Source organism: Bicyclus anynana, chromosome 9, assembly GCF_947172395.1.
Source record: "Bicyclus anynana chromosome 9, ilBicAnyn1.1, whole genome shotgun sequence".
Taxonomy (NCBI): Eukaryota; Metazoa; Arthropoda; class Insecta; order Lepidoptera; family Nymphalidae; genus Bicyclus; species Bicyclus anynana.
The window spans coordinates 6,832,601-6,849,219 of record NC_069091.1 but is presented as its reverse complement, the minus strand read 5'-3'; the positions used below and the strand labels follow the sequence as shown (position 1 = coordinate 6,849,219).

At 34.5% G+C, this 16,619-nt stretch overlaps 1 protein-coding gene across 1 annotated transcript; it reads right to left on the bottom strand.

Annotated features, from left to right (window-relative positions):
• Positions 1-262: 262 nt before the first annotated feature.
• LOC112044659 (protein retinal degeneration B) lies at positions 263-14,798 on the bottom strand. The gene is made up of 2 exons (XM_024080572.2): positions 14,642-14,798; positions 263-12,551 (listed from the first exon to the last, which is right to left on the bottom strand). The coding sequence occupies exon 2, from the start codon at positions 12,510-12,512 to the stop codon at positions 8,994-8,996; it is 3,519 nt and encodes a 1,172-aa protein (XP_023936340.1). The 5' UTR covers positions 12,513-12,551; positions 14,642-14,798; the 3' UTR covers positions 263-8,993.
• Positions 14,799-16,619: the final 1,821 nt, after the last annotated feature.

Here is a 16,619-nt window from a genome sequence, read left to right as displayed (position 1 = left end):
ACGTACGCATCACTCGAGGTTGAGATGGTGAATGCGTTACGAAAATGTGTAATCGGTCGTTGCGTATTGCCATCTCTAGGCATGAGAAACCGTGTCCAAGAACCTGTTGAGATGCAGTTATGTCTGAGATGAAGACAACTTCATTAAAAGGATGTCAATTCATCGAAATACTTTTTTAAGAAGTGTTACTTTAGTCGTATGGTCTACAACACACTCGTTTATTTATCTAATAGGAATGACAGTTCTCATAAAAAAACACAGAGCAACAACAATAATTTATATTTTATCCACACAAATGATTACATCAATAATTTAATACATTTAATACAAAGGAATAGAAGCATATCACTTTTTAGATGAACCAAATTATGTTTATAAATACAATATATTACCACATTTACAAATATACCTAGGTACACGTGAATCAACTCTTACAAAACGAGGGTAGATGCATGATTTACAAAAATTGTAATTAATTAATAATAATTATTGATTTTTTTCAACTTATTTGAATTATAAATTTTACCCAGAGAAATAAAATGTCATGGAATTATTAAATAAAATAAGAATCACATTAAAATAACTTACGAATAGGTTTAATATAGAGAAACAACATACCTGAGATTTCGCGCGCTGGGTTGCCGGGGTTGTCCAAAAGTGCTAGTAAACTAAGCCTAATAGTTTAGAAGCACTTTTAAATCATATACCCTAATATAAAAATTAGTCTTGGCCCATTCAAAAATTAAATTAAACATCTGAAAATTATAGGACAAAAAATACGTTTTTGTTTTATCATTATTAGTGTGCCAAGGAGGTTTTAAATCCAAGTTTACGGAATCCTAGTATCAGCCGCCATGTTGAGTTCTAAGACAAAAAGTTATGGAATCAAAATTGTCTTACTTCAAAAAAATTGCTGTACATTTTTCCCGAATTGTAATATTGTGAAGTATTATAGGTACATAGGCCACTAAAGCAAAATAAAAGATTTTCAACATGGCCGCTCCCCTAGACACCCTTGATGATGAAAGAAAATATGGACTATTTCGAAATTAAAAAAAAATACTACAAAAAGGGAACGGAAAAAGAGAAGGCGCCAGGGGCATTCATTTCACTGAATTATTCTTTAGAGTATTCCGCAACCCTGTACTGCGCAGGCGATGACTCAGATATGCGGTTTGTTTATAATAGTAATAATAAAAATCAAATAATATTGATGGTAACATATTTTTTAAACTCATCCACGTTTGTGCACCAAGTACGTAAAAAGGTAGATGAGAACTAGTTACATTAAAGTAACTTTTTTTATCCCTTTCGAATATTCAAATTTCAGATAGTATAGGTTAAAGGTAAGTAGTGCACAAACGCAATGGGTGTTGTACGGACCGAGGTTAGCACTTAAATCTGATTACTGATTTAGCACTGAAAATCGCAACAAGCAATTTAGTCACTTGACTCCTAAATGGACGACCGGTCGCCCATCGTATCCGTTACGTGACATGTAAAAAAATATAACGTAAACTAAGGGCAATAGGCGAGCACAGTATCATGTTCCGCGCGATAGAGGAATATAAAGATTTTTTAAATGGCTCACAACGGTAGATTAAAACCGCATTCCCTGACTGTCGGCTTCTTCAACGCAGACGGCCTTTTCGATAAAATACTCGCGGGCAGCGAATGGTTAGATACAAATAATTGAGCCAATTAAAAACCGATAGAGGAATATGAAATCCTGGGACGTTTGCAAACTTAAAAAAAACTGTAATAAGGTAGTTGCTGGTAAATGTTAACTACTACTGTCCGTTAACTGTTAATAGGAACATGTCACAAAAATAATTTTATTTAGTAAAAGGATCATAAAATGAGATTATAATATTTCCATAGGATGATATAACAATACAAATTCATCTAAAAATTAAATACACAGCACTGTTATCTAATACCTTTAGAATTCAGTTGCGACACAGTCTAATGGTCTAAGTGTTCATTTTCACGAGCGGCAGCTGCTACCGACGACTGCAGTCGACTGCCGTTGGCTGCCGCCGAGACGTCGCTGACTGCAGTCGGCGACCGCCGTCGACTGTCGCCGAGACGTCGCTGACTGCAGTCGGCGACCGCCGTCGACTGTCGCCGAGACGTCGCTGACTGCAGTCGGCGACCGCCGTCGACTGTCGCCGAGACGTCACTGACTGCAGTCGACTGTCGCCGACTGAAGTTGACTGTGGTCGTCGGTAGAGTTGCCGCTCGTGTAAATGAACCCTAACACAACATATATCTAAAATCAACAACAGTTTTAGTTTCTACCACAGACAGTTTAATTGATTTATCTACTTTTAGTGTATACAGATCATAAACGTAGCAATATTTACTTAGTAAAGTTTATGACAGACTGACGACATTTGAATTGCAATGAAACTGCAAATTGCAGTTTTGATGCAAATATTACTCTTGCAGATGGTATTAAAACATAGTGATTGTTTATAAGCTACTTATTGAAAGATGCATAGCGAAACAGATGGGGGTTGCTACATATAAACGAAAAGCTTGATATTATATCGTAGATTGCAATTATAACAGAAAAGAGAAGCCGAAAAAACTGTCCCGAATGACAACACATTCTATGTCCTGTCATTTTTTATATGTACCATAAGTGATAGGCTGATATATATTATTTATAGGCTGAAAATAGATTCTGATGTTTTTGGAATTATCTAAATACAGAGATCCAAATATTCCATGATTATATTTGTATTAGGTTTAATACAAATATCTTAATCATACACACACACAAACACGTTTTATATATTGTTAAGTGACTAAACTTTGTTTAAAATTCACTCACACTTTTTGTTATCTTTGTAATTAATCCGGGGGAGAGGGCTGGTTATACTTAACACAAATCCTTAAAATCTAGCTAGGATAGCCAGTTCTTGAACTCAAGAAAAATTGTAAACCTTGTGTGATAAATAAAAAATTATTATTATTAACGTCCAGCCCCGTCTAACACTTAGGCACATAAAAGGACAAGACTATAAATGTGACGTCATTCAAAGCCATTTTTTAACTTAATTTTCCTGTTCGTATTTCAATCTTAAGTAGTATTTAAGTAACTAACTCAGTGTCTATTGAAGAGCAACCTTTTGCAATTTCGTAATAGGTAGGCATATATCTAATGTGCTCATACATGTCAACAGTCGATTTTTTTAATACGTAAAACTGTTTGCAGTTAATTTGCAATTCTTATGCAGTCAGGTACATCTTATACTACCTACATACAGCTAACTCAAAGTAACTTTTTGGTAAATAGTAAAAACGGATTATCTACAGATAATTGAAGGGGTTAGTATAAAAAGAGTTCAGGCCAAAATGAGTTTAAACTAAACATTTTTATACTAATCCCCTTTAACAGCCTAGCAGTACTTATTTACTTTAGTAATTTGAACATTACAAGTCAAATAAGTTAATCTCAAGAATTCATATCAAGTGATTTGTCAACTTTGTTACGCAAAACTTTCTGGGTGGCCGACATTACAATATAACGATTGGCCTTGCCGTGAAGCCTCATAAAGTATAGGTATCTACTCGACGCGTTGACAATATTGAGTTGGGATATATTAACACGTCTATCTTGCGTTATCTTTTCTATATTACAGGCGGTGTATCTGACAGATCTCACAGGTACACGAACTTTGTTCGAGGGTAAATATACATATATACACTGGGAAAGCTTATAATATAAAGATTACAATGCGAATGACGTCATTACCAAGAGATGCATTTGTGACTGGTGTGCAATCTACGAAATTAAAAAATATAAATTTCCTACCACACCGATACATATATGAAGAGATTAAAATGAGATAGTGCTTCAAAACCGTTGCAAGTTGTGGAAGGGTGAAAATTTAAGAGGGTGCAGCTAAAAAAAATCTATTTTTGATAAAAAAAAAATAATAGTGTTTAATAAGAGTGAGTTTGGGAGTTTATTTAACTGTCTTAATAATAAATATTATTGTTTTTTTATTATTATGAAAAATTATTATTGGATAAATTTGATAACTATTACAAATTGTTGACAGTATGCGTCTTAGATTAGGTGGAAAATATTTTTACTTGCCACCTCAGCACATTCACACTACGCTTAAGTAGTGTTTATGAAGCGAAAGATATGACGTACTGAAAATGTCATCTCTCGTCCATTCATAGACACACTAGCTTGAGGGGCTAGTAAAAAAAAAACTAGATATACATAATAAGTTATTTAAAAAAAATAGAATACAGACGATATAATATATTCATGGTTTATAAGTTGTTCTATGTTGATCTAAATTGTTAATCCAGGAATTTTCCCAAACTATTTTTAGATATCCCTAAATATGAACCGTTGTCGGCGCCTTGTGCCGTATCTGACATGGTACATACGTTAACGTAAACTATTTACATCATAAATTATTTCAGTGAATTCATATACAAAGAAAACAAGGCAACTATTATTAACTAATGCTAGATATAGATATAGAACAAGTATTCTATATCGATGGCTAGGATAGTAAAAAATAGGAAACATTTTAGCGAGCGCAAATGGCCAAAAAACCTTTTATCAAAACTAATTGGGTAAAATATGTTTACGGAAAAAATACCACGTCGGGTAGAGGAAGGAATGCTTGCTATATTAACTATTGTAAATATTTATATTATTGATTATACTTATACTTAAAAAATATAAAGTATTACGGAAGTACGTAATTTAGTTATGTAATCAATAAAGGTTTTATGACGCTAATTCTATTCAATGAATTTTACACAAAAAACAGCATACATTATTATAAAATATCTCCTTTGCATGTCTACGGGATATCGTTAAACAAAACGCTTTTAAAATAATCTATTGTTTTGTGTTTAGAGGAAAATAAACAGTTCAGCTATACTTGGGTATTGCATTTGACTTGGTATTTTTTATTTCCCTTTGTGTGTAGATATTTATAATATAATTTTAATTTTCTTACCTATTTACATTTTTTTTCAATCGTTAATAAATATAGGTAGTAATAAATATATACGTGATAAAACTAACACCATTGAAATTCTCACATCTCAGAGCAAGTTAAAGAACATGTTTACCCCAAAAAACTTAACACGCTTATATTTTATTTTAATATGCAATAGTTCATCATCATCATCATCATCATATCAGCCGATGGACGTCCACTGCAGGACATAGGCCTTTTGTAGGGACTTCCAAACATCACGATACTGAGCCAACTGCATCCAGCGAATCCCTGCGACTCGCTTGATGTCGTCAGTCCACCTGGTGGGGGGTCGGCCAACACTGCGCTTACTAGTGCGGGTTCGCCATTCCAGCACTTTGGGACCCCAACGTCCATCGGCTCTTCGCACTATGTGCCCCGCCCATTGCCACTTCAGCTTCGCAACTCGTTGAGCTATGTCGGTGACTTTGGTTCTTCTGCGGATCTCCTCATTTCTGATTCGATCACGCAGAGATACTCCTAACATAGCTCGTTCCATCGCCCGCTGTGTGACTCTGAGCCTTCTTATGAGGCCCATAGTTAGCGACCAAGTCTCGGAACCATAGGTCATCACTGGCAACACGCACTGTTCGAAGACTTTCGTCTTCAGGCACTGAGGAATTTCGGACGAAAAGATGTCGCGAAGTTTCCCGAATGCAGCCCAGCCGAGTTGGATTCGACGGTTCACCTCTTTCTCGAAATTGGACCTACCTAACTGGATCATATGTCCTAGGTATATGTATTCGTCTACAATTTCGAGTGCAGCGTTCTCAACTATAACTGGGTGGAGCGATACATGAGAATTACACATTATTTTTGTTTTGCCCATGTTCATTTTCAGGCCCACCTGTTGAGAAACGCTGCTGAGGTCATTGAGCATGGTACTAAGGTCATCCAGAGTCTGTGCCATGATGACTACATCATCCGCGAAACGCAGTTGAGTGATGTACTCGCCATTGATGTTGATGCCAAGTCCGCCCCAGTCCAGAAGCTTAAAGACGTCTTCCAATGCGGCGGTAAATAGCTTCGGAGAGATCACATCTCCCTGACGCACTCCTCGCTGCAACTGGATTGGCCTCGTAGTCTGATCCTGAATACGGACTGACATAGTGGCGTTTTCGTACAAGCACTTAAACAATGCAATAGTTATTTCTTTATAAATCTTTAGCTGAGCGTGAATTAAATAATCAACATCATAATCAACATACCCATAGCAGAAACATCTGTAATGACTTTATTAGTCTGTCTGTGGTTTTGTTAGAAGTTCATGATTTTATTAAAGATTTATGTATGCATAATATGAGTGCCAAAGTACGGTAGGCACTTATGATGTTTGGAAGGTAACAGAATTCAAAAACCGAAGTATAAATCGTACTTTTTTTTCGAGTTAATATTAGGAAACATGTGCTCTGTTGCCAGACCTTTAACTGTGTTTTTCAACTATTTTAGTTAGACGATTGAGAGTCTGGCCCTTTGAACTCTATTATGGTATTCTTGCATACCATATTTAGGTAGGTATATGTGATTAGACCAAAACAAACTAAAGCCGGATTTATATTTGTCTGACGTGTCGTGTTGTGACGCATCAGAACAGAATCGGTATCATACATTTTATATGCGGCACATCAGAAGTCGTCACGACACGACACGTCAGACAAATATAAATCCGGCTTTAGTATGTAGCATTTATAAAATCACAAAACTAGCTATAACTGACTCATTCTATAAAGATATGCTAAAGAATTGACATTCACGACATCCATGCAATTTGTAAAAACAAATATCAATGAGACCTTAACCTGAAGAGGTTCTGTTCGTTCGTTCTCTCTGATATTATAGGTCAATCATATTATATACTTAAACTTTTTATCACTACCTCTTCTTTAAGGTTCAAATAATATACATTAACCAAATGTATAGATAATGTTTGGTTGGTGTGCTTTAAAATTAAAAACTACAAGAATTAGTGGTTAGATTAAATCGCCGATATCTCTAGAGTTAATAACATCTCACTGGTATATATTGCTCAATTCAATAATTATGCTGGTTTTTATATTTTACTAACTTATATAAATATCTAGTTATAGTATATATTATAAAAAGTATTTTTTGTGATTGGTGGATATTATATATAAGAGAACAATTAATATCTTGTGACTCCATATTTATTCAGAAGCCTATGTGCTTAATCATAGTCCTTAAATATATTCTGACTGTGGCTGATAAACAAAATCTATTTATTTGTACTTTTTTATATGGCAATCAAATGCTCCATACAATATACCTAATGCTTCAAATAATTGTTCGACCTACATATGGGAATTAACACATGTATTATATATCACAAAATATTTTTTTTTGAACTGCAAATATTGAAGTGTAACTGTTTATAAAACAATAAAGTAATTGATAGATGAACATCATATTACATACTTTTACGTGGAATGCTAAAATTCCTTTTGACTTAGTAGCTCGTGCAAAAATACAGTTACGAGCATAAACTCTACCTTATTGACTGCCCATTTTACATATTATTATAGTTAAGTATGTTAGTATGTAAAATGGACACAAATTTTTGTGTCGTAAAATTACATACATATAATACTAATCTATGAAAAATTACTTCGAGGCAGTTGTTGCGTTGCGAAGTTACGTCTGAACAATGAATACAAAATTCATTTATTTTGTAAAAGTTTACAAATTAACATTGTAGAGTCAACATGTTTTTAGAATGTTTGTGATTTTTTTGGCGGGTCTTGTTATAACATCTAATCATATTTATTTAAAAATTTAGATTTGCTGATTTACCACAGTCAGATAAAAGCGTTTAAATTTCTTAATTCTATAAAGTTTCAATTGGAATACGTTATCGTACTATAAGTTTTCTGCTTAGTAAAAGTAAAAAAATAATAAAATTTAATATCAATTGTGACAACCTAAATATATTATCATTAACAACATCGTAAACAACACAACTTTATAGTCAGAAACAAAGGTCAATACTTTAGAAACAATGTACTACAAAACTATACATAAAAAATACTGAGAACAGTATAAATGGCGAAAGATCTTCAGATCAGAAGCGAAGAGTAATAATTTGAATATAGTTTATAACAATTTTTTTATAAGTAGAGATAACATTATTAGGTCAAACATACTAATACATTTTTACAGCTATTGTAAAAACTTTGCTAAAAATTCTACATTTTTTGTAATACAGAGTACACAACATGTACCTTCTGCAATAATAATCAATGATTTTAAACTTTTAATCAAAAGAAATCGGAAAGGTGAGAGGATTAAATAGGTACATGTATTAGTAAGCCCTGACCTAATTAAATTGTTGTATACGTTACGTAAAGAGACTAGATTTTTACTTAAATCGAAAGAGATTCCCAGCCTTACAAATGGATTAACAGTATACGCCTACCACATATAAACGATTAGCTTATTAGTAACCGTGTCTAGTTGTAACTTGATTATAGACAATAGTACATTCATAATAAATTAGTAAGGTACACAGTGACGATAGACTTAATACAATTTTTTACGATTTAAACAACATTTACATTTTCTTTTTATAGTTTTAAAATACACGAAATATTTGCAATGAAAAAATATAATTCTGTTTATATATATTAGACTTCACCGAATGGAAAAGTATATATTTTTATATCTCGATAATAAATATTTTCATAGTAACAGATTTAAAATAAATACTCAAGTATTAGAGTTCATTTACACGAGCGACAACTCTACCAACGACCGCAGTCGACATCTCGGCGGCAGTCGACGGCGGTCGCCGACTGCAGTCAGCGACGTCTCGGCGGCAGCTAACGGCAGTCGTCAACCGCCGCCGAGAGTCGCCTGCAGTCCTCGGTAACAGCTGCTCTTCGTGTAAATGAACACTTACTGTAATAGTATTCGTAATACGTGACTTGTAAAACTTAGAGTACACCAAAAGGTACGTATTTAACGTCGACTACGTGATACTGAAGAACTGCTAACTGGTGCTAGAAGCCGACGCGGCACGAGGAGGCGGGCGTTACCTCGAGCAGGTCTAACCGCGCCTGGTAGTTTTAGATCAGCCAAATGTGACGCGTATCCATCATTCAGAGTCGTGGCCATGTTACTGTACTTTTTACTTATTTTCCCAATAGCATATATTTGCTTCGGTGATAATCCACAATTATTGTACACGCTTATATCTTTCCCCGAACCGTACGCAGCGTGTAGAATCACCCCGTGCTCTGTTATCAAGTTATTCAAATGAGCAGCTTTGTGACCTAAAGGATCTGTTGAAAAGCCATCGGAAAAGAACACTAAACCATGAGGAAAATTATGTTCCGCCAACCAAGACACAACCTTCCTCTGTTGCATATCGGGTCTGCCCGTTATGTACAGGATTAGATAACCTAGATCTTGCCAAAAACGTACCACGTCTACTGCCCCAGCTCTTACTTTCGGATCCCGACCAGTTACCGATACACTGGCGGTGAAGGAGCCGTCAATACTAAACACAACACATTCAGTCTGCGGCGGCACAACAGCAAGATGAAAGTTACAACTGGTGTGGTCACCTCTAACTACTGCTCTGACTGGATAGACTCCACAGCCTACACTATGTTTTTCTGGTATTGTATAGATAATTCGTCCGGTCTTGTCAGTCACTTCCGTGGATAGTAAAGTCCATTCCCCGGCTGGTGGATCTTTTATCATATGAATGTCAACTTTTTCACCCGTCAAAGTGATCATATCTAGCGGTCCGTACATAAATCTGGCTGTAAATGTTTGCGGACAGCCTTCTTTTACGATTACGTCATTAGCTCTGTGATTAGCAGCAACATTCTTTAACTTTACAGAGGTTCTCTTTCTCATCCATTTTTCCTTGTCTTGGCCAGGTTTAAACAACCCGCTGTCTTTATCTTCATTTTGATTGTATAGCGCCAAATCAAAATGACCTACTTGTCTCAATATAAACGCTATAACGTCAGAACTCTCCCAGTAACTGGCATGGAACAGGTGTGGTAAAGCATTCGTAGGAAAATTGGCTAAGCCTTCTGGGCAATAAAGGGCATAATCTAATCGTTTTGGACCCCACCATTTTTGCTGAAGGGCATTCATGGTAATCAACGGTATATTATCAACCATGCCACTTACAGTGCTTTGGACAGATGCTTCGGAAAGTCTTCTTAAAACTGGAGTAGGTGGCATTTGCAAATGATCTCCAAATAAAGTTGGGTGACTTTGTATTAACTCGATTAAATGGTACGGCTGGCCATTTCCCAGCGGGTATTTAGCATATCTAGCAACATTTATTGGTGGCAGGTTCGTAAATCTTGCTGACAATAAAGGTTCCAATCTAGAAGCGACAGGGTCCGTAGGATGAAATAAATTAAACATTTGTTGAATTGGCGGTTTCATTAGGTCTTTGAATTTGTCATCAGATATTTTTCTTGAAGCCAGAATAAGTGACAATGGACTACCAAAAGTAAAGAAATCACTGACTTCAAATTCTAACTTTGTCTGATTATCACTCGCGGTAGACGATCGTCTTCTAGGTGTTGGAGCTTGTAAGTGGGATTTATTTAAATAATTTTCAGTTGGTTCACTTGGAATTGTTATTTCAGTGTCAAGTATACTATTTTCACTATCATGTCGTGACTGGTACTGTAGTGTACGGCACAAAGCGTCAAAGGCTAGAACAGAACCCATGCTATCACCTACAATACATACTTGACCATTGAAACCTTTTCCATCATCTGATTTTATGAATTCATTGTAAACAAGATTTGCTGAGATAATAGTTTTACTCACATATTCACAATATTCTGGAGATGATGTTGCAATTAAAGGAATAGCACCAATAGGAATAAGGTCATTTGTGAGTGACGGAGTTTCTATAGTCGAAGGTGAACAATCAAAACTGTATGGGCTCAAAGTAGACAAGACTCCAAGTGCTTCAGTGCATATTGATGGACATGATACTAGTTTTATAGTGATTCGACCAACTAATGTTGGATAGTGTTGTCGCATAACAGATTCAAAAGCTCCTTTAAAAGTTGTCACATCCGATTTTTTAGCAGTCATATCAACATTTGCATCCAGAACACTGCCTGCATGAAATACAAGTATTAAAACAGTAGTTGGGCAAGAACTATGAACAGGAGTTTCAGGACAACCATCTATGCTCTGGTGACTGTGCAATGTTAGAATTCGACGAGATCCTCTTTCAGATGTAACTCGTTTCAAAAACGATGGATTAAAAATACTGTCATCTTGATTGCTATCTCCTTGAGTTGGAGATATATCAATGTCGTTTTCATCTAAGGAACACATAGATGACCATTTGTTAAACGATGACTCACAGTCATAAAATTCATCTTCTGAGCCAGTTTCAGTTTCTGATTCTCGTACTAGAGTTTCCATTCTCCAGTTCGCTACTTGAGTCTGTAAATTTTTTAGGGAACCTGATGATGAAGATCTGAGATTTGATTTAGAAGATTTGGGTTCTGAAGGAGGGGAATTTTCTGGACTTAACTGTTTTTGTACTCTAGTTTCAATATTACTTTTTTTGTTTGTTAGTGGGCTTGCAGAATCTTCATTTTTCTCAAGACTACTCATAGTAGCAGCTAAGGATTTCGAATTGTCTTCAGATAAATCATTGTCTTCACCAGTTTCACCTGCCTGCATTTTCTTTTGCAATGCTAATTGAGTCTGCCTCTCAATTTCTCGAATATCATCCATTGTAAGACCATGCCATTCATCTTGCCAAGCCCAAGCTTGTCTATGTGCACGTAGCATTGTTTTTCTTAATGCTACATCATGGATAAATTTCTCTAGTTTAGTTTGCATTCCCCAGTAGCGAAATTCAACTCTACACAATTTATAAGCACACATAAGTGACATGCCATTGGCTAAGGGTTGTGGTTTTCCTTGCACTTCTTTCCAATACTCCTCGAGCCAAGTGTCTGACAATGGCCCTCTGTTACATTTTTGAGAAACATAAAGTTTTGGATCTTCTTCTTTGATATAGTCTGTGCCATACAGCTGATCCTTAACAACATCTATAACATCAACTATTCTATTTTTTAAATCACTTCCTTTTAATTTGAATACATTCTCTTGATGACCATTATCAGGAAAATAATAAGTTTCAATTTCCAAGGAAAACTTTTCAACAAATGGGCATGTGTATCTGGTTTTAGTGTAAGGATAGGCATTCCAAGCTTCTTCGGATACTGTCAAAGCTGATTTAGGAAGTAAACTTTTGAACCAACCTGGCAAATGACTACCAACATGATATATTTTCTGAGTATACTGACCTTTTCCTCCAGGTCCATCTTCGTATGGTTCATTAACTATTATTTCCACTCCACTGCCTTCACCTGTGCTTTCTTCTTTGCTTTTCTTTGCTATCATATACAGCTGAGCAATGCGGTACTCCTCTACAGTAAGAGGCAGAGGAATTCTATATTCTTTGATTAGCATTTTGCTTGATGATAGTACTTGTAATTAGATCAAATTAATCTGTAACAATATCAAATATAAGAGGTATAATATAAATATTTGAAACTTATTTTAGAAATAAACAATTACCTACATTGGATTGAATGGAGCTTTGTGTGTATTTTTAAAAGTTATTGATATAAAAATGGTTGATTATAATTCCAAGGTGTGATGATCCACGGACAATTTCTATTTTCTCTCTTTCTAAGTCTCTTCAATCCCTTTAGTTTATTTGTATTGCCCTTCAGAAAATATAAGCCCAATACTCGCCTATTTTTAAAATTTAAACAGTATAAATATTCGTAGTATGTGGCAGGCCAGGAAGTAGAGAGTAGAGGATTTAGAGACATAATGTGGCAACATTACTCTTCATGCATGTCATGTTTATGTCTTGTTGTGGCCATCTCTCCCTATTGTTTTGAGGGACAAGTCATAGGACTGGCAATATGAGCATAGAAAAGACAAACAACAATCGAGTATGTGTAGAGCAGAGTGTGGACAGAGAGTACAACATTAGAGCAGCGCAAGGAGCATAGTGTGGCAGAGACATTTTGTTTCTTAACAGCCATGAGAAACATTATAAAATCCCAGCGGATGTCGCTATTTTGAGATCTAAACCAGACATTTTCCTTGTGTCCAAAAAAACTAATATACTATATAAAGAATAGTACTTGTAGAGCTTACTGTGCCGTGGGTGACTAACATTCCTAAGGACCACAGTATAAAAGTCAATAAATATTACGACCTAACAAATGAACTAACTAAAAATGGCTATGTAGTTAGTCTGTATGCCACAGAAGTAGGTGTGAGAGGATTACCAGCAAAATCTCTCTAAAACTTGCTTAAAAACCTTGGCCTCTCTAGAAATGTAGCTAGTTCTATATTGAATGAGTATCCAAAGCTGCTCTTATAGGATCTTACCAAATTTGGCTAGGCAGGGAGAACAACACGAGCAGAGAAGGGGAGTGTTGATCGATCGTCAAGGAATTCCTTAACCCTACATCCAATAGTCTTGTCATGTCAAGTTCTGGATTTTGTTCGGTGTTTTTCTCTCTACCATGCAACGGACCCCGCATCTGCACGGTGAATCCATGGAATGCTAAGATATTTGTCTCTGTCTCATATTTTGGTACTCCAGAGTTGGAACAAAGAGGACAGCCACACAAAACTTAGGAGGGTCCACCAATAGGATTATGTAGAATAAAGGATAGATGTGCAGTATGGTGGAATCTAGAAGTCTATGTTGAACTACCAGACTAATTTTTGGCATAACATATTAAGTAATTTAATCAGTAGCCAGAAAACAATTGCTATTTTTAACTATTTCATTTGATTATCTATGGTTTCTTAACTCAAACCCCATATAGAATAATAGACATTAATAGATACAGATAATGATAAATATATAGCATATAATAATAAATAGATAGAGATAAATATAACTTACAATGTGGTGCATCTTTAGGCAATCATAGCACACTTTACTGACATTAATAAGTAAATATTGTATGTGCTAGGAACTTGTAACTTATCATAAACAAGTAATTTTATTTTTCAATTTGATAATATTTATTATTTAAAATGAAGTTCAATTAAGTTTATCTAATTGACAACCTTGAAGTAAACAGATTAATAAGTGTAAAATGTTATTCAAATCATATAATATGTATTACAATCAAAATGAAGCATTAATTTGACTTTTAGTTGTTGAAATAAAGCGCTATAAATTTTAATAACACTAATTACATAAATACAGAGTGTATTTTCATTTGCTTTTAATTAATTAGTTTTGAGATTTTGCTCTATGTTACATAAACTAATTAAAATAATAAATGCTATGTTTTTCAACAAACATTAATATATTATAGTGCATCATTCTACCTTTACTTCCCCGTAAACATTAATTTTTCGTTGATAATTTAATTTATAGCTTAGCTGAATTCTACAAAGTAAACTATTGTGTAAGAAAATATAAGTGCATCTATTAGAATTATTTAAAAACACGGATAAGTTTAAAATTTAAAAATCAATTTTTGTCTAAATATTAGCAACGCAATAATAGGAATCGCCGTTCTATGTTTTTACTATAATACTTGTAAAATCATATTTACCTTGTGGTTTTTTATAAAAATAAACACATTTTCACAAATCACTATGCCATATTTTTTATCCTAACACACCTTGACCAAACATATTTATTTTTTCACTAATCGAACACTACCTCTACATTTACAAATGAAGTATGAACTTTGACATTTTCACAAACCTGTAGGCACAATGGCCAGGCCAAGTAGTAGCAACATTCCTTTTATCTTTTATCCATTTGAAAGTTTATCATATTGTGCACTATTCACATAACAATATACTCTTAAAACATCAGACTTTAATAATAATCATTAATTATACCTCACATAGGTAAAAAATTAGAGGCACGACGTAGATTTTCATCTCTATAATGCAAGTATGTGACTTGATATGAACGTAAATTGGAACGTTCGTGATATCCGTACGATATCCCGCGTTGAATGCCGTATTCATAGTCAGCTCTCAATGTTAATGTTCATTATTTTGATATATGTTAGTAAAACGGAACCATGCATTGTCTGCTCTTACAGAAAAAATTAAGCGCTAGCATAATAAACAGCAAATTTTTACGGCATCAACCCATATTCGGCTCACTGCTGAGCTCGAGTCTCCTCTCAGAATGAGAGGGGTTAGGCCAGTAGTCCACCACGCTGGCCCAATGCGGATTGGCAGACTTCACACACGCAGAGAGTTAAGATAATTCTCTGGTATGCAGGTTTCCTCACGATGTTTTCCTTCACCGATTGAGACACGTGATATTTAATTTCTTAAAATGCACACAACTGAAAAGTTGGAGGTGCATGCCCTGGACCGGATTCGAACCCACACCCTCCGGAATCGGAGGCAGAGGTCATATCCACTGGGGTATCATAGCTCTGCAAATTTTTAACCAACCAAAAAAGAGGGGCAATATTATTATTATTTTATATTACCTAGTAGGTACTTATTATTTTTAACTACTTGATAAGTATAACGAACAAATGAACAGAAGTATCTATACTTATGTTCATTTGTATTTTTCTTTCAGCTATGTTTGTAGAGTTGTATACTCTACAAACATATATATACATAGTTGTATATTCCATTGGGCAAAATCAACCTCAATTTACACAACCAGTTGGAAAAATTATTTATGAGAAATTGTACTAGACTAGCTAATGTCAAAAACCTTATATAAGTATACTTAATGTAAAATATTGTATATATATTGCACTTTTATGTATTTACGTCTTATATTACGTATTTTTAACCTATATAATAACTATCTACATAATAAATAAAGTATATTGTAATTCTAATAAGGTATTACCTACTACGAAAATTAAAAGGAAAATTTAAACACAATGATAACACAAACAAATAAATACTAAAATTGCAAGAATCGGATTAAAATATCTTTATCCATGCCTATGAATACGTATCCTTTTACAGGATGGACACGAGAAGATCGATAACAGTTGTCGTTGAATTGAAGTTCCGCCATGATGTTACAAACTCTTGCCTGCTCTTGCATTGTATATCTTATATCGTGTACCTATAGTAGCTATTAGGTGCTATTTATAGTTTTATAGGTATCAAGTGCCGCCAGCGCCAGTGTCTCCTCGGCATTATATGGGTTGAATTGGGTGGGTAATTGGTAGACAGAGACACCTATTTAGAGTAGCTAAAACAGAACATAGAAAATGCTAAAGCTAACACTTTAGCACGAATATAATGAATAAATGGTATGAACCATCAACTATACAGCCTTTCTTGATGAACTGTTTACCAACAAATAAGTTAGAAATGAAGGTAGAAAAATTGTCAATGTCATTTTATAACTTATTTATTTTAAATTATGTATGGTTTGTTTATAAAATGTTATATAAAATATATTAACCATATCTAATTGTTCTAAGCATAATAGTCAAATTTATTTTCATCAATTTAGGAACAATTTAATTATAATTATTATTAGGTTTGAAATGACTAATGAATTATACCCTCACTTTTTATTTGTTTGTG